The sequence below is a fragment of the Porites lutea genome, chromosome 11, assembly GCF_958299795.1.
Source record: "Porites lutea chromosome 11, jaPorLute2.1, whole genome shotgun sequence".
NCBI lineage: Eukaryota > Metazoa > Cnidaria > Anthozoa > Scleractinia > Poritidae > Porites > Porites lutea.
The window spans coordinates 15,123,070-15,141,895 of record NC_133211.1 but is presented as its reverse complement, the minus strand read 5'-3'; the positions used below and the strand labels follow the sequence as shown (position 1 = coordinate 15,141,895).

Sequence of the window (18,826 nt, the reverse complement as noted above, 5' to 3'; positions counted from 1 at the left end):
TTTTGTAAAGATACCGTGAGGAATGAGTTAGCTCTCGTCTTTTATTTGCTTTAACAGGGAAGCCGGCAAAATTCACGTATGAAAGTTAAACTTTTGGACTGAATAAAAAAGCATTCGGAAGCGTCGGGGATTTATTGTTCCGGCGTAATAATTAAAAACCAGTTATATTTTATTGCCGTTTTGGTTTTCGAATCGCATAAATAACTCCCTTTAACTGCTGTCGAGCACTAAACCGGGCTGTCGACGTCAGAATAAAGTCTGAGATTCATTGAAGGAAGTTCGCCCTCTCTCACATATAAAATACCCAGGTACGTTTCCTTCCGTAAGCTCAGCATTAATGTATTTTTGAGAAAATTATAATTGTTGTGTTTCTTTGTTGATCTATAACGTTCATGTAAGGCTTAGAATTTTATATTTCGTGACAAAAGAAGTAATTACGTACATAAGTCAATTGAAATTGTTTGCGTTTCGTGAAGAAATGTATCAACATATCCATAAATTCAAAGGAAATTTGTTTTTATTTCAACCCTAGAGTGTATGAATTTTTATTTTCAAAAGAATTGCTTTGCGTTAGTAAAGTAAATGAAAGTATTTTTTTGAAGTTATAAGTCTACGGTCAATCACATAATTAATACCTATATAGGATGGGTTACTAACAGAGAGAAAAGTCCCTATGTATGTTACAGGTCAATATTAGTCAGGTTAAAACGTTTTAGGGTAGGTTGATTCTCGCTGTTTCCTTGAGAATCAACCTGAATTTAATTTTGACCTGTAAAATATACATTGAAGAGCTGCCAGGTCACATAAATTTTATCTGGTTCGCGACATGCCAAAAGTGTTTGAAGTAGCCAAATGGAAGTACCATCTTGAATTTGGCAGCTTGCATTTACTACATGTATCGATGCCACTCCATCGCACATGACAGACATTAGGGAATTTTAAGCAAATCGCTATGGCGACCTCTGCTACGGCGGCCAGAAGTAAAAAAGCCCAAAACTTGACACAGTGCGCATGCTTGGAAATGACCTTTCGCCGTAGCGCCAAATCCTGCAACGTAAAGACCTGCCTTGTAACGTAGTGGCTACTACGACACGTGAGAATAAAAGTTGACTTTTCGCCAATGTTTACAATCACTGGTTTTAAAACCCAGCCACATTAAAAAATTGTTTTTGCATGGAGAAATATTTCCAAATGTAATAAGGAACTTTGAATACCTGTATATCATTGACAGGAACCAAAACTTAGCCTAAACAATCCGAATAAGAAATTGGCCTTTACTGCCCTACACAGATCTTCCAAGACTTCACGCGTCACTTAAATCCAAGATGGCGGCTTTCATTTCCGTTCTAGTGCCGGCTAGGTCTGATCAAAAAACAAAACAATTGATCAAAAATGTCTATTTTTTTTTTACTTTCAGGCTAAATTAATGTGACTAAAGAAAACGAATGCAAAATACTGACAAAATATCATATCGACATTTCCAATTTAATGCTCATGCTGCTCCCACTGAGAAACTTGAGTAAGGCTGGTCAGAATTGACAAGGCTCTGTGACTGAATATCACTGTATGGGAGGCAAGTCTGGAAATAAAAATAACTCTGAATATTTCGATTTAATAAGATTATTATCATTACTGTAATTTTTGTTTTAAAGCTGCTGAATCATGCTGATACAATAAGTAGTTTATAAAAGGAATTACGTCATTGATGACAACTGCTCCACCTAATCCTTTCTTCCAGTTTTCCCTGATTTTACTCCGCCTATTCTCTCATTCTTCGTTGAATTTATACACGTATTTTGATAAACTAAAAGCACATAACTTCTAATCCGCAGAGGTGGTTTCGTGCACTGAAGCCAGACCAATAACCTGCCGAAAAGTAATCGCTTCCTAGCCAAATTACTGACACTTATAACTTCCCTCTTTAAACAATAACTCAACACGAAAGGCAGGTAACGGCTTTCTGAGTTGAAATAAATCGTAAATAAATGAAGTTGATGGTTTTTTAAATTGAAAATAATAAATACACATCGAACAAACTTTCATGTAAATTTTTCGATGAGTACCCGGCTAATTATTATCCAAATAACATATATGTACCAATTTGATTTATTCGGTTTCTGAAAAACTAATTTATATTGTTAAAACTTCTTGGTCAACTCCTCTTGTGATTATAATAGCTATGTTTGTATCAGGTGTTCTGATTCCCAGTTATATAAATTAAAGTAACACTTTACCCAATATTTCTAATATGATTGGAATATTCGTAATTAACTGTCTGATGCGTCCCACGCTTTAAAACAATTAGTCGGCTCATTAAGTGATTTTAAATATTATTTCTGCCCTTCTCAATTTTTAAAGTCGATGTATTTTACAATTTCCACAAATGACAGCTTCACAGGGTAAATTGAATTAACTGTGCGAGGTCTCTGTGGCCAGTTTTATCATCAGTTTTATTTTCATAGCGGGCGCAAACTTTGTCTGGGTAAAAAAAAAGATTGAAGTCAGAGAAAGCGTGAAATAAAAATATGGTTACCAGGAACTTGTCGTTCTACTAATTTGAATTATAGCGGGGATAAATTTTGCTCACACTGTATTTTATTTATTATAAAAAAAAATCAATCGTGTGAACAAAGGTAAGTGAGACGACTCTTTCAAAGGCCGTCTTCAGTTTGGCCGCTCTAGGCTTGTCCCATCTCCAGATGACGGCCTCTCCGATTCCCACGCTTAAAAAACAATGATGCTCTATGAAATGCTGAATAAAACAAGCGGCAGTTTCTACGGCGAGAATCAGTTCAAACTTGCTTCCCACCGGTAAGCGTTTTTTTTTCTCTCTAGCTGACGCCAACGTTTAACCGGGATCCTTACAAAGGCAAAGACATGGAAAAGAGGGCTTTGTTAATTACTTGCCTTGTTTTGCTCATCTGTACTAAAGATATGATGGCCAGAAATCTTAAAACAAGCTACAAGAAGAAGGTAAGTTTGGAACCTAAACACCATGTTCTAGTCTCCACGGTCACACCAGCTTATGCATTTGGCATGTTAAATGTTGCAGCTCCCGCATTTTGGCCAGGCTTGGCGAATAATATATATACTGCCAATGATAATCCATTTACAGTCTCAAATGATGTTACCGCAATTGCTTTAAGATTTTAAAGGTTTTCGAATGCCATGGCCAGTCATTAGTGAAGATTATTACTTATAGTAACGAGTATTAGCCGAGGCTAACATATCTGTGTTTTCAAGGATCACATAATTTTACCCGTTTTCTAAAGAACACTGTAATGTTTAGCAGGGCCGATCATTTGACTGTGCAGGGGGGGGGGGGGGGGGGGGTATGGTGATTTCAGACAAAAATAAAGCTAAAAAAAATAAAGCGTATAAAGCTGAAAAAAATGCTACACCGTTGTATGTCGGGAAAAAAATGCTATCACCAGAGGTTTGGGAGAAAAAAATTTTGCCAAACCAAATCACCCATCCCCGCCCCCGCTTCCCCTTAAAATGTCAAATGGTCGGCCCTTTAGTTTGGAATAAGCCGGGTATCAAACCTGTTGAAAATGGTCCCCCCGAGGAATTAACCTTGGAGATAATCATACAGAATAGCCCACGTTCGATGTATTAAAATTCTATCATAACGCCGACGCTTTCTGGTCATTTTTCTATATTTGGCTTGGTTTTCTTTGTGCTCAAGTCTCTTCTGGGGATTGTGAGACAATGGAGTGATGAAAAATTTGCAATTTTGACCCTAAAGCCTCGGATTCATGTTAGAATTTTAATATATCGAACGTGGGCAAATCAACGCTTTAAAAACATATTTCATTAATTGTTTGACAATTCGTTAGCTCCTTTTTGTCAAGATGTTCAAGTTAGTATCAATACGCAATCTGGAATATTATTTGTTCTTAGCAATATTGTAATCACCAATAGACCTATTCGGCTAACTCAATGTTGTACTCAGTTCAAACCCTTTGGGAATAAAACGTTTTGTTTCAGGAATTTCCATATAATTTAAATGTGAATGCCACGTTATAATGCAAATACAATACACAAAGAAATCTTAACCTCGGGAGACTTGAATTCGGTACAACATTGAGTTAGCCGAATAGTTCTATTTTATTAGTCATCGATCAGAAAATGGAATATTACTGATTTGTACTAAGTAATAGCACCATCTGATAATTTCATTTTTGTGCACTTGGTATATCTTCCAAGTTACAATTGGCTACACCGCGCAAAACTAGTGGAAGTCAACTATGTCAACATTGCATTGAAATTTTGGTTTTTTGTCTGGGATCGATTTATCATCGCAGTTGACATCTTAGGCCACATTAACTTAAAGCGCATACTCTGAAGTGCAACAATTGACATCAAAACTTATGCTAGATATTTTATGAACACTATAGCAGTACGTCAAAAAATTATCAAGAATTTCAACAGAATGTTTTAAAATAGGACCTGTTTTGGGGGTGACGGTCTCAGAATTTTCCAGTTTTTTAACTTCTTAACTTGCGACCATTTGACTAACTGTCTAATACCTATGATCGCTGAACGTACTACGTACCTCAGCCGTATACGAAGAACTTTAAGTGACAACACTGAATTACACATATCGTAACTTTCATTGGCCGAGCCAAATGAAGTTGTCTTTTTTAGGGATTAACCAGTTCGTTAAGATGACTGCCCTTTTTCATATTTCTTGTCTATAGCATGTTCTATTCCAGACGCGAAACGTGAACCCATGCGACCTATTAGGCGAGTCCTGTACAAGCAATGACGATTGTCCTGGAAGTTGCGCTGGGAGGAACCTGTTCTGTTACCATAATGAAATTTGTGCTGAAGAAGTGTGGGATCCATACAAGAAAAAACGAGGCATCCAGCGATCCATGGACAACGAATAAATAACAGCATCTGAACTTTATACGAGTAGCGCAAATAATAAAGTTTTTAATGACAGTTTAAGTTAATATATACTGAATTTGTCGTCGGTTTAGGGACAAACGGTTGAAAATATTAAATTAGAGTAGTGTAACCAAACGTGTAACCGTAACAACGGAGCAATTAAGTAATAAAATATAATTGATCGGAAGATTTTGTCGTCTCGAAAACCTGTTACGAGGGATAGCAGCCTGTCATTAAAACCTTTGACATCGATACCCAATTGTATTCAACAATTCCAGAAATAAGTTGCCTCTATGGCCGACCCCAGTGCCCGGCTAGCTCCGTCGACCATTTTTTTAAAAGGATAATGAACTATCTATGACTTATATAACCACAAATTTGACAACATCTGTGACCTATAACTAAACATTAACATGCCAAATATGAATTTGTTTCTTGAATACGAGACAGCATTATATCTAGGTCATCTCTCTTAACATATACCATCATCGGTGCCCGGCTAGCTCAGTCGGTAGAGCATGAGACTCTTAATCTCAGGGTCGTTGGTTCGAGCCCCACGTTGGGCGGCGAAATTTTTTTTATTCAGTCCAGAAAAAATATAAAATCACTCGAAAATTATCCTATGCGATGACGTATTAGCCATCATATAAACCTGAATAATATATGCAAAGTTGCCAGTTCGCAAAGAGTGTCAGTGAAAAGGGTCAGCCTTCCCGGACATAATTAGAACTCGGAGTCCTTTGTCGTGTTCCTCGACAGGGATCTCGTCCAATACCCTAATGCTAATTAGTCAGAGAAAAGGATAATGAACTATCTATGACTTATATAACCACACAGAAGCAGGCCAAATATGAATCTGTTTCTTGAATACGGGACAGCATTACATGTAGGTCGTCTCTCTTTACATAGCTTAGTCGGTAGAGCATGAGACTCTTAATCTCAGGGTCGTGGGTTGGAGCCTCACGTTGAGCGGCGAAATTTTTTTTCATTCAGTCCAGAAAAATCATTAAATCACTCGAAAAGCAGTGATCAAGAATGCCTTGAAAAAAGACGGAAACTATAGTCTTGGTTTCTTAAATTGCCGATCGGCGATCACTTGGAGGCCAGTTTCCTGTTTTTCCATTCTATTCAGAGTACGAAACAATCAGTGCCCAATCCACCTGCGACTACTTGTTGGCTATTTTTTCGTTATTCCAAATTTTGAAACTATCTATGAAGTATATAACTACACAGAAGCACGCCAAATATGAATCTGTTTTTTGAATACAAGACAGTATTACATGTAGGTCATCTCTCTTAACATACACCATCATCGGTGCCCGGCTAGCTCAGTTGGTAGAGCATGAGACTCTTAATCTCAGGGTCGTGGGTTCAAGCCCCACGTTGGGCGGTGATCTTTTTATCGAGTAGATTGAAAAATTAAAGCACTCAAACTGCAATGAATATGACAGTCATTTTTTTGAATGGTTTTTTAACCTCATGTCATAATCATCAAATGGCGACACGGTGGAAGTTACCCACGAGAAAAGTTATCAGAAAGAACGAAGAAAGTAAGTACGTTTGAAAAGCTGTTTAATAGATAAATTAACACTGGGAGATTTTGACAACAGCATTCAGCCGTTTTCGAAGTTTATTTGAAGTACCTCATAGATTATGGTTTGAGATGGTCAAAGATTAAGGTCAACGTCGATTATTGTCTAGTTTGCTCACTTCATCCTAGAACCAATAAAATTCATTTAAAGTTGGGAGAACGGTTCTTCGTTAGTCAAGGTTCCCGGCTCTTCCGTCTGCTCCATCGCAGCTGTTCTCTGCTCGTCAGAGACTGTTGTTCCTTCCATTTCAAGAACAGGATTTCTATTTCCAATGTTAGGAACTGATGCCTTTATTCCCATACCTCTGTATTCTTTTTGGGAATCATTCTTCAAAGGTTCTGTTCCTCTCGCCAGTGACATCCCTGACACATTCTGCTTATAAGCTAAATTTGTACCCTGATTATCTATTTCATCGGACATACCAGTATTATTAAAAATCTTTGTAGTCTTTTGTTCCAGTTCAGCATCACTATTCCCAGCAATGTTATACGCCGCTTCAGTCATCTGCTGGTCAAATTCAGCTCCTACGGGATCGCTTTGGTTTTCATATTCACCCTGCCTTGTTGCATTTAGCGCCTGCTCCTCGTCATTTTGAAACTCATCTAAAACTCCTCCATTGGCGGCTTCGTAAACCGTCTGCTCACTGAGATCAGAATCTAGCTGTTCCTTCATTTCGTCTTCCCCAATAATTTCCTCACTGTCTTCGCCAACTGCATCCGCAGAAAATCCACCTTTTCCTGGAAAGTAATGGTATGGGTTTCCTGCTGCAATTATTCGTCTTAACCGTGATAAAAACACTCAAATTCGATTTTTTAATAATTGTAGGTGGGAATCTGCTGGCGCCTTCGACTACAGAACCGTTTTTTTTTTTTTTAACTTCAGCAGGGTTGTCTCTAACAGCATGTCACCAGTACATATTTAGACACCTTGAAGAGACACAAAGAGGAAGAGAAATTCTGTTTTACTGAGGAAACGCGATTGCAAGGCTTGAGCCTTCGGGCCCTTCATATCCGACGTTCGTGGTGTTAACCCGCTTGGTCTTACTACTCCTCAGTAGAACACAAATATACTGACTTCTTTCATAATGGCGGCCCAGCGAGGTCAGGAAGGAGAATTATCAGACACATAAAAAAATATATTACCAGGCTGCCATTATGAAATAGGTCTATAACTGAGGGTTATTAGCTTGAAGCGAGGGGTGATCATGTGATATATCGACCGAGGCCGCAGCCCGAGGTGGATATATCAAATGACTACGAGCTAAAAGGCGATAAACGGCTTATCTTTACCTTCAACCTTTAATGGCCGGGATTCTAAGGGATCCAAAAATGAAATAAAGAAAAGCGCGTCTACCTTTCACCTTCTTTTGTATCTCTACATTCCGTTGCGATATTGGTGGTATAAACAAAGCTCCAAATAGTTTTCAATGAGTTAATTATATGCAAAGATTTCAAAGTCGCATTTCGAATAAGTTGTCTTAAGTCATGCTTAAAACAGTAACGTCGAGTGATGAAAAATCACAAGGTTTTATACACAAAGAAGCTTTTGAGCGGTATTTGAGCTTAACATTCGGATAACTATCTGGAACCGTCCGAGAGGAGGAGCCAGAAACTGCTGAGTTGTCATTTCCAGACAGAGGATTGCGATTGACGATAATTTACAGAGGAAAATCTGGGCCACTTAGGTAGTACAGCTATGAGCCACAAACTCTTCAACATACGGCAAAGAAGTCAACGGGTCCTGCAATGAATTTAGGATGACTGGGTAAAAGAGCGCAAGCAAAGGTCTACCAGGAAGAGAAAGTGACATTCAGGTTTGGAATTTTTAAATTAAAAACAGTTCAGCAATTTTAGTTATTTCCCTCTAACTAGGCAATTTTGTCTACGAAATCAGGATTAAAGATAACACTAAATATTGTTAAAATCAAATCTGGTACTCTTTAAACCTCTTTATAGAGTTAAAGCGTCGAGTTAAATTAACAACAGCCGAACAATACGGAATTTTTTATTCGTTCCTCCTGAATATTTTTGCATGACCACCTCAAACAATCAAAGCTGCACTCAGGTTTTCAGAAATCTGATTTGGAGGCATTAATCATGAACTCCCTGCTAGAAGAAAACAAACAAAGGAATTCTACTTCATGTAAAATAATAATAGAGCCGACAAACTTAACTGAACTCGGGAATCAAACATCTTACTTCTAAAAGAGTAAACTTGATTAGCCCAAGGTCCACCCTCGCCATCAGGTTTACAAGCAGCAGATCTGCCATGTTTGTTATAGGTCTGTGGTGCAGTAGCACTGGCTGCACACCATCCACCATCCTGAACTGCGAACATTTTATAGCCTGCCCTCAAAGCTGCTTTGGCACACTTTACAATGGGATTCTTACGTACAGGGTACTTTCCATCCAGAATAGGATCTTTTCCTTCCATTGTTGGAATCGCGCGATCGGGGCTATCTTTAAAACATCCGACAGTATAATATCCTAGAAATAGGAGAAAGCATTTTATATGTTAGTGTCTAACTATTTGCGCTACAGCAATTTCTGTAGAAGCTCATTAATCCAACGTTGGAACACCTTCGCAAAACTTTGAGGCCAACTAAAAGAGTGCCAGATCAGGGGCTTTCACTTACGGTGATTCGTCAGTGTAAAACAATGATTTTGGCCATTATGAACGAAGTCTGGAGATCAGTAAGTAATACAATTTCCAAGTAGCTGCGAATTCGCATAAATCTACTCACTTAGTATCCTTCGCCGCAATGACAGTCGTCCCGCTCCCGCAAGCAAAAAATGAGCAAGATAATACGGGAATGGACGAAAAATATCAGTAGTCCTTTGACAAAACATGCAATAAGGAATTAATTGTCAGAGATGGTGAGGGGATCACATTCTACTAGACAGAAAATGAGAACTCCTGAAGTTTTATCAGGTGCCAAAATGACTTAACTAGTGGTTTTTGCACTTCCTCTGCCGGATTACTGCATATGGGACGCTATTCTAAAAATAGTTACCACGGGTATTGTGCTCCCTGACGGCAGTTATCTTTAATTTGGTTGGAGAGATTTAACGCGAAAAACAAAATGATAGCGGAAACTTAACAAAAATTACAATATTAAGATCCTGAAAGTTCATCGTGTCAACAGAAACCATTGGTAACTAATTGTGTTACCACAGGAGACAGGTATTTCGGCGTGACGAAATACATTATTCAGTTGATGCTGTTTCATATAAGAATCAAAGTGAAGGTCAATATGTCTCCAAACTAAACTCATAACAAACTACAATCGGCGACAAAATAAGTTGAAACACTTCGCCCTAAAGGGCCATTCTAACGTTTTGCTATCTTAAAAAGGGGAAAAGAAAGCTTTCGCTCCCCCATCCCCTCCATTCAATGTTGTGCCGCTATTCGAGCTTCCTGTAGAAAACATCAAACACCTACATTTAATGGAGGAGAGGGGGAGGTTTGGATTGTTTTGTTCTCACGAGTTATCCCATTTGAGGACAATGTCTCAACAATTTTGTCGCCAGTTGTCATATAATCAAAACAAGCCCGTGAGGTGCAAGAACCCCCTTTTAGCGACTACCAAATCTTAGTATATTGGGAGGTCGCTGCTTCCGGAAGAAACGACTGCATTCCCGTTGTACCGGTTGGCATTACCTGATGCGCAACCCAAGAGCTCTATCCTCATAGAGATGTGTCCGCCCCATGTTTTAGGATGAACACGAACGTAGCGAGCAAGGATGGATGGTCTAAAACGGTTTGTCACAACGGTGTTACGGTCGCTATTTCCACTGAAGTCCTACAATTGAAAAAGATAAACCATTTTCACGATCAACAATGCATTGGGCAAGTTTGTCTCTTGGAATCACAATTACTATTTGCCTGGGTCAGGATAAGTACAATGAGTAAAAACTGATGTGTAAAACGTTGTTGTGATTTTCGCAAAAGATATCAGCACTGGAATACAATCATTCCATACCGTGTTTGGGTTATAGGGTGTGAAGTTTACGCCGTCGTCACTGTAGGAAACGGTAAAGCTTGTAACCCACTGGTTAAAGTCTGATCGTCCCTGAGTCCTTATACCTGTCACCCTTGTTTTCTGTCCGAGATCCACCTGCAGCCACTGATTAACGTCATTAGTTTTCGAAGACCATGCACCAGTTCTTCCCCCTCCAGCCTGAAAGTTCAGTCTGGCATTTGAAGGGCCGTGATTACTGTTCCACTCAGACGAGGCTGTGATCTGAGAGTCCGGTATGTATTTGCTCTCCATTCCGAGAGGCTGCAAGCATTCTGTAAAAAAAATGAGATCGGTTCAGTCAAGGAAATTCAAAATTAAGAAAATCTACACCGCCTTGCATACATACATGAAGTCATTAAAATATTCTTTGCAGCCAGGCAAGACAGTAATTATTTGTCAAAGATTCAAAATTGGAGCGCTAAAGGCTCAAGAATTTTAAGATTAATTCAACATTGATTCAATAGCCGCAAATTAAGATGAAAGCTTTATCTGAACGCATTTTCAGCAGTAGTCTCAATATCCTAGCTAGCACTTCATCATTTTGCGCACATTCTACCCCATATCTCCCAGAGACTGAGTTTCATTTCATCCCCTGACGGATACCACGACAGTTCCTTAGAAGGAAATTCGCTGAAATTTGGACACTTTGCAAACGCACACCTAAAACAATGCTACATAAATCTACTCACGTTTTAGCCTTTTCCCTGATGGCAGCCTATTTGCCGCTGCAAGAAAGAAGGTACCAAAATGAACACAACTTTTTTGGCTGTTTTGCTCGCACGTCGCCTTTCCCAATTATACACTGATTATTTTATCCGAAATTCAAATGAATCTGGATGATATAGGCTATATAAGAGTTAGCCTGCGTAGCAGGCGCTTGGAAGTAGTGGGCACGAGAGAAAACGGGCGCGCGAGAAGGAGGCACACCCTGCAGGCTATATAAGAGTCGGGGTAGGGGGTGAGATTATGTTGCAATAGAAAAATGTAACCGTATCCCCCAAAGCATAAGCAAGAGCGAAACAACTAGAAGTCTTGTGATTCCGGTAACCCGTGCGCGTAAAATTGGATTCTAGTCTCCAGCTGTAAAACTGTACAAGGGTTGAACCCAAAGGTCATTTCAAAGGTAGATGGAGAATGATCGTCCGGGTGAGCGTAGTCCTGAAAAGGACTGTTGTTGATGGTGACTGACGTTTCAACAACCTGTGCTTTAGTCATTTTCTGAGTCATTTCAGTCACTGTCAACAACATTCCTATTCAGGACTACGCTCACCTGGACGATCATGCTCCACCTACTTTTGAAGACTCAAACTATGTTTAACTAGCAATGAGTATATTTCGTGTCGGTTTCCAAGTACGTCGGGGACAGGGATCTTGAACCCAGATCTCCCAGCGTAAGATAGAGTGAGAGATCCTGGTACGGAATTAGACTGAGGAACCTGACGACATGGAACTAAGGGTTTTTTCAAAAGAAAAGACAACGCTGCAGCATGCAGAGAATACGATTTTTAAAATACTTATTTCCACGAGCTAAACGAAACAGAGCTCTTCGGAATACAGAGCTTGAAAATACCAAGATCATACCTACAGGTTGAAGTACTCCACCAGAACCTAAAAAAAGAGTATAAATTTTATCAAGCTTTTTATCAAGCTTTGTTCTGGTGTCATTGTATGACACCAGAACACTACCACTGGCACTGGAACATGTGACTTAACCAAGTAATAATAATAATAATAATAATAATAATAATAATAATAATAATAATAATAATAATAATAATATACACTTATATAGCGCCTTTCTCTTAGTGATCCAAAGAGCTTTACAATCAGTAAATACTTAGAAAACAAATAATGCAAATACAGCATAGCAGGATTTAAAACCCCAACTGGCTGGAGGCTGCACCAGCTGGCTGTTTACAAGCGTGACCGAGGATTTGAGCTCGGGACGACCGAGAACAAATCCAGCAAGTGGCCAGAGCGGGACTTGAACCCGGGACCGCCGGAGTGCGAGTCCGACGGGCTGACCACTCGGCCACGCTGCCTCCCTTCAAAAGTGCAAACACAACTCACCTTTACATGCTTTTTCTTTGATCTTCTCAATAACCGAGGAACCTAATTGCTTAAAATCTGCTGTAAACACATGCTCACGGTCCGGGTCTGTTGCCATGGTATTAAGTTGATTCACATCAAATGCATTTCCTACGCCCAAACTAAAAACTGTTACACCCATATCTCGCAATTTTTTTGAAGGCTCATCTATATCATCCTACAAAAGAGGAAAAAATAAAGAATTTATATATATTGTATCACGTACAGGTAGTCCATGGAAAATAGAAAAAAGAGCCAATTCAAAGCCCTGATTTTGATTTTCTTAACGATCGTGGTTATCCACGCTTCGATTTTGAAAGGTTTTTCGGAATAATTCTAACTTAGACCGTGGTTAGGAGGCGATTATCATGAATCCATTAGCTAAGAGGCTCTTACAAAGTCGGGACGCCGAACTATTAGACGCTCTCAGCTCTCTGTCATTTCAGATGTGCAAAGCCAGATATATAGTTCTTCTTGATTAAAAAAAATCTGTTTTCGCCCATCGTTATACTACCAAGTATTGGCATTTATGGTATTTAACCATACGAACACATAATTTGTACATCGACAATTTACACGTTCGTTCGTAGCGGAACTATCGATCTCACGCGGCTTTCAAGTCGATCTACAGACAATATACAGACTCATAATGCTTTTTGGCCCGACTTTATGCTGGACTAACCACGAGACGCATAATCAAATTCTTGCTTAACTTCCCCCCAGAAGGATTATGCGATTCTAGTAGCCATTGTACGTTGCCGCGATGAACAATAACCATACTTTTAAACGATACAAATATTTATTTACTTTCTGAAACTGACCTGTGAAGAACCGTCGGTCATTACCAGCAGTATATTAGGCACGCCCTGCCTTGCACTGGCATCAAACAACCTCGTCCGCACCACGTCCAATGCCCTTCCGGTGTAAGTGCTTCTACCAGGATATCGAATCCCGTTAATAGCTTTTAAGATTTGTGGAAGACTGAAATATGTTTCAAATCCAAAAATAACGTCTGCCTTGTGGGAAAATACAACAATTCCAACGTGCGTTCCATCTCTGGCAATGTTGAACCCTCTGATCAGCCTTTTGACGAAGCGGAGGCATCTTTTAAAATTCCCTTTGCCAAAGTATTCTATACTTCCTGATCCATCTACAAGAATGGCAAGGTCCACCTTGGTTTTACATACTACAAGGCAAGGAGACCATCAGTGGAAAAATGTTCAAATGTCAAAATTTGCAATTGTTTGCGATGAATTTGGTATTCTTGTTAAAGACAGTTGTTGAGAAACGTTATTGAGAAACAGTAGCAATCCAGAACAGATGGTTATTTATTTAAATTTGGGCAAGAGCAGTCAGAAACCGAGCTGGTCTTATTGTCTCGGAATCTCCTCCTCGCGGTTTGAAAGTCCCGTTTCCGACCGGTTCATTGCATGACCAGTCACCCAAGGACGAACACATTTATTTTGATGACATGAACATGATCGGTTGGGACACATCATAGACATCACCAAACAAGCTAATTAATTCAGTTGATTCCGTATAGAATTAACATCAACTACTCTAATATACTCCCCATAAAGTAAACTGGGAGACTTGTCCTGTCATGGTATTATCTGTACCTCAAAATAGCATGTAGTAAATCTCTTTTTTGCTCACGAGAACGATCGCTTTAAACTTACTTGAAATCGTAGGAACAGGCGCTCGAGCTATTTCAAACAAACAAGAAAGAAAAAAACATAAACTGATTAATACAGAAATTTAGATTAAATCTCAGATAGTTTGATATAGAAGTCCTTTGATATTCCATTAGTATAGGTAATAGCATGATTTGTGGTGATATTTGGCATAAATACCACGAGTGATATTTCAAAATTGTTATACGTAATTTCACGAGCCTTTAGGCGAGTGAAATTTGAGACAGTTTTGAAATGTCACGAGTGGTATTTATGCCAAATATCACGTATAAATCATTCTATTATTTGTTTATACTACTACCCGTTGAAGGTTTTGTAATTTTCACACGTAGGTATTTCAAATTAAGCTGAAATACCACTGCTCTAAGCCAATCAAATTGCAGAAATTTCTCATGTAGTAGTATAACAACCGGAATGCCTGTCAAACCACCTCCCCTCTTCCGTGACGCCTCTTGCTTTTCATTTTGCCCGCTTTTGAGAAGATAACTATGGTATCTTCCTTTGAAAACTTAAATGGTGCTCCTCATTCTTTATACAGTGAAATTTAGCAATAACATTGGCACAAGAGTCATTCAAACTGGTTTTTCCAGCTTCTCTTCTCTTCCTCTTAAACTTTTTTTGATAAGACAGTGCCGGATCACCATTAGTATTAGTTCTAAGTTTCACCAAGCTGATGATTTACTTTGTATGAAAAGTGTAGGGGGCGGGGGCGGTTTCCAAAAAAATCTTTCGGCCCTTCGGGCCTCAGTTTGGTCTAAAAATAAGGGGGGCGGGCCCCCCGGTCCCCTCCCCTGGATCCGCCACTGCTCTTAGAGCAATGTCTGATGTCTAAAGTAGACCTTATTTCTCTTATATAACTTACGTGGAGGTTTGGTTGTTCCACCAGCACCTAAAACGGAAGACAGAGGACCACATTTTCATCAATATAAAATGAATAATCTTATAAACGATAAAATTTTTTTGAATGGAAAATGAATAACAACAGATTTTTAAAAAATAAACTTTTCACATTTAAAGAGGTAAAAGGCTTTCTGGACAAAAAGCAGATGACAAAATCAAGTGTTTAATTTACCCATGCAAGCTCTGTCCTTAATGGCTTTAACGACTTCGTCTAGGTTATTGAAAGTCGCTTTATACACATGTTGTGAATCTGGGTCTGTTGCCATATCCCTCAACTGTCCTATGTCGTAACCATTACCAATCCCCACTGTAAATATGGTCACAGCAGAATCCCGCAATCTCTGTGCCGCGTCAGTCACAGGATCTTGTGATTGCCCATCGGTAAGAACGATCAGCATGTTAGGAATGCCTGGACGAGCACTTTTCCCAAAAAGGTTGTTCCTTGCTAATTCCAAGGCGCGGCCGATATTTGTACCCATTCTTGGATACTGAATGTTGTCTATTGCTGCTAAGGTGCTGCTTTCGTCATAGTGCTCATCAAAGCCAGAAACTACCTAAAAAGTGCAAAAAACGCGGCTTGCCGATCGTTTTTTTGGCCACAGAACCGGGCCTAACGAGGAATGTGAATGATTTGGTCAGGTAATGGAAACTGTTACAATATCGGACAAGCAGGAATAGCGGCTAGGCTTAGGCCAAAGATAAAAAACAATATTATCAAAATTGTATAATTAGCAATTAATGAATGAGGCTGAGTAGTATATGAAGAATTAAGCAGATCAAGGAGAGTGTTATCTACCGAGGCCGAAGGCCGAGGTGGATAACACCCTCCGAGATCTGCTTAATTCTTCATATCCTACGAAAGCCGAATTCATTAATTGCTTTATTATTCATTCAAAATAATTCCTAGTTTAAAAACATAGCTGAAACATGCTTACCTGCATCGATGTTAAGTTCATCTTCGATACTGTACGTCTAGGTATTGTCCAGCTCCGCAAATATTCTCCAAATAGCAGATGTCGCCCTCTGAGTTGTGTTCTTGCTGTTTTTGCCATGTTTTTAGTTATTATTTCGCCTAGTTCCAGCTGTAGTTCTTACTCTTGAAAACGAGTGAAATGTCCGCCATTTTTTTTTCACAACCAAAACAACTCAACCTCGTCCCCAGGTCTTCTCAGTTAACGGTGCCTTAACCTGCAGAAGGCTGCATTTTTGACGTGATTTCCTCGTTAAACACAGAATTCTTCCAAATTTGGTCATCAGTAACTGGTTATGGTGAATTATGCGTGTGCTTTTAGACAATCAGAATTGGGGAAATATTTTAGATGAATAATAATATTTTTTATGGTATTAAAATTAAAAAGCACTTTATAACCAGTCTTTCGCTCACTTGCTGTAGATCCAGTACTGTACTTATGAATTCAATTATCAGAATACTATTCCCTTTAATAGCCTATTTTCTGCATAGGGTCCAAGGCTAAAGGAACTTTGCCAGTTCAAATTGACTAATAATACTGATACCAAGCTCATAATTACCAGACGAAAAAAAAAATTGCATACAAACCTTGGCATCGCTAGAAAAAATTATAATCCCAACGTGTGTGCCATCTCTGGAGACTTCGAATGCACTGACAATCTGCTTTACAAAGTTAAGTTCCCGCTTAAAGTTCCCAGGTCCCGTTTGTTCTATACTGCCAGAACCATCTATCAAAATTCCAAGATCTACTTTGGCTGTACAGACTAAAAAATGGTGAAAAATGTTAAATTACTATATTTGTTATATTTAACTGTTTTTAACATTCGAGAGGCTATTGTTGACTCAGATTCCTTTGGGCGCTTTCGATTTGTCAGAACTGACCGGCCAAACCAATCACGTCGTAATGAGAATTTCACTTTTCATCAAAACTACCCAGCCCGATCAGTCAAGTCCCAAATAGTGTGCGCGAAGGAGATGGTTTTTCAGCAAAAACTCTTGAAAAAAGCCGATTTCATTTGCTAACTGACTGGTCCGGCCGGCCAGTTCTGACAAATGGAAAGAGCCCTTAGACCCTACATGAACCTAATATGTTAGTTTTGTATAGAACTGAAATTTTCGTCATATAGTCTGGGCCAAGATAGTACTAGAAGAGAAACCACTGACTGTGATTAATATTCATATGCACTTTTTGATTAGGTCATATGGTTTTGAAACTACTCACCGATAATTTCATTTCAGCCTACAAACAGTAAGTCAGTACCCTAAAATGTGATGTTTGTATCAAGTTTGGGTATATTTTATTTCATTTAATATGTTAAATATTATTTCATTCCACGGAGATGAAAGTTGTTTTCCCTGATTTATTTTAGAAAGAACCACTGAAAGTGGTTTTCACTTGTCCAGAAGGATATGCTTGTCTTTGAGTGTGTGTCCGGCAATAAATTTGTTTGGTAGGATGATTCTGCTCCATATGGAAAATCTTTAAAACAAGAAATAACTGCCGGAAAGGGGGATTTTAACGGATTTGGACATACTGGTCAGCCAAAACTCACAGTTTCAGAACTGAATAGATGAACTCTAATTTCAATTTTTTTTTCGAAACAAAAGAATTACAGATACAGTTTACCAGAGGAAGGTGTTGAAGGCGTGGTCAGGGCTATCAATGCTGCAGCAGGTGGCTGTAGGGCTAAAATAAATTTTTAGTTTAGGAAATTTTAAGTCCGTTTATCCTTAAGGTCTCCCTCTAATCATTCCAATTTCTCTGAGCCAGTGATGAGTCGCATGCATGTTTCTTAAAAACCGCGAGAATCTTAATTATGTAATTGCACGACCCAGACCAGGTACTACAAACTGCATACAGATTATGTACGTGGCTGAGCTGACCATGATGCTTGAACAAATGGCGGTCTCTACCCTAGTCTAGTACAGAACGTACAGTTTCCTTAACTATGTGCTAGGTCACAAAGGTTTATTTGTCAAAACAATGATTCGTTGTTGACGATAAACATGCTGTCCCCATACGACCCCATTGGTTGCAAGTTATTATCGTTTTAAGAAAATTTTGTCAAATGTAACTTCAAGTTCTGATGTTATTGCTTCATTCTCAGAGGCAGTAACCCTGTTTTCCTTAACTTAAAAATGCGTTTCACTGTCTGATATTACTGATCTCAAATCACGTCCTGATTAATACAACTGATACTACTAAGTAATATCGGAAGTGAGAGCTTTTCATGATTTAAGGAATCCAAAGCAACTGCATTGGCCCCTCTTGAGTTCTCACATAATCTGGCAACCAAACGTTTACGGCGCTCTTATTTTCGCAGGCCACAACGCAACGCCTCTTTATTAACCGCTACTATTTTACTTACTTGCTGGGGTGGGCCTCGGAGTTGATTGAATCGGTGGCTGAGTCGTTGGCTGGGTCATTGGACTAGTTGGCCGAGTCGTTGGCTGGGTCATTGGACTAGTTGGCTGAGTCGTTGGCTGTGTGGTTGGCGGAGTCGTGGGGACTTTTGAAAACACACAAGAACATGGGCACTTTTAAGGCTCCAATTTTTTTAAACTGCCGCAAAACAACTCCTTTAACTCCAACTCTAAAGCTATTGCTTTTAGTTTGGAGCCTCGTATAACAATGGTCGTTATAATCAATCTTTTGCAAGTGTTA

General features: G+C 39.1%; 1 protein-coding gene, 1 long non-coding RNA gene and 2 other non-coding genes across 4 annotated transcripts; 3 read left to right on the top strand and 1 right to left on the bottom strand.

Annotated features, from left to right (window-relative positions):
- Positions 1 to 214: 214 nt before the first annotated feature.
- LOC140952840 (uncharacterized) lies at positions 215 to 5,061 on the top strand. Its single transcript, XR_012167402.1, has 3 exons — positions 215 to 308; positions 2,836 to 2,973; positions 4,704 to 5,061. It is a non-coding gene; the product is annotated as an uncharacterized lncRNA (long non-coding RNA).
- A 328-nt stretch (positions 5,062 to 5,389) lies between these two features.
- On the top strand, positions 5,390 to 5,462 carry Trnak-cuu (transfer RNA lysine (anticodon CUU)). The gene has a single exon. It is a non-coding gene; the product is annotated as a tRNA-Lys (tRNA).
- A 751-nt stretch (positions 5,463 to 6,213) lies between these two features.
- Trnak-cuu (transfer RNA lysine (anticodon CUU)) lies at positions 6,214 to 6,286 on the top strand. The gene has a single exon. It is a non-coding gene; the product is annotated as a tRNA-Lys (tRNA).
- A 94-nt stretch (positions 6,287 to 6,380) lies between these two features.
- LOC140953253 (uncharacterized) lies at positions 6,381 to 17,341 on the bottom strand. The gene is made up of 13 exons (XM_073402752.1): positions 17,326 to 17,341; positions 16,750 to 16,925; positions 15,364 to 15,745; positions 15,154 to 15,180; positions 14,277 to 14,303; positions 13,419 to 13,783; positions 12,580 to 12,775; positions 12,091 to 12,117; positions 11,199 to 11,234; positions 10,471 to 10,781; positions 10,149 to 10,290; positions 8,687 to 8,974; positions 6,381 to 7,225 (listed from the first exon to the last, which is right to left on the bottom strand). The coding sequence occupies exons 1-13, from the start codon at positions 17,339 to 17,341 to the stop codon at positions 6,633 to 6,635; spliced, it is 2,586 nt and encodes an 861-aa protein (XP_073258853.1). The 3' UTR covers positions 6,381 to 6,632.
- Positions 17,342 to 18,826: the final 1,485 nt, after the last annotated feature.

Excerpts from the sequence above, each read along its gene's own strand:
- LOC140953253 (XM_073402752.1), bottom strand. Across the intron at positions 10,782-11,198 it reads ATCAGGGAAAAGGCTAAAAC|AATGCTTGCAGCCTCTCGGA; the intron begins GTGAGTAGATTT and ends TTTTTTTTACAG. Across the intron at positions 8,975-10,148 it reads GCTCTTGGGTTGCGCATCAG|GATATTATACTGTCGGATGT; the intron begins GTAATGCCAACC and ends TCCTATTTCTAG.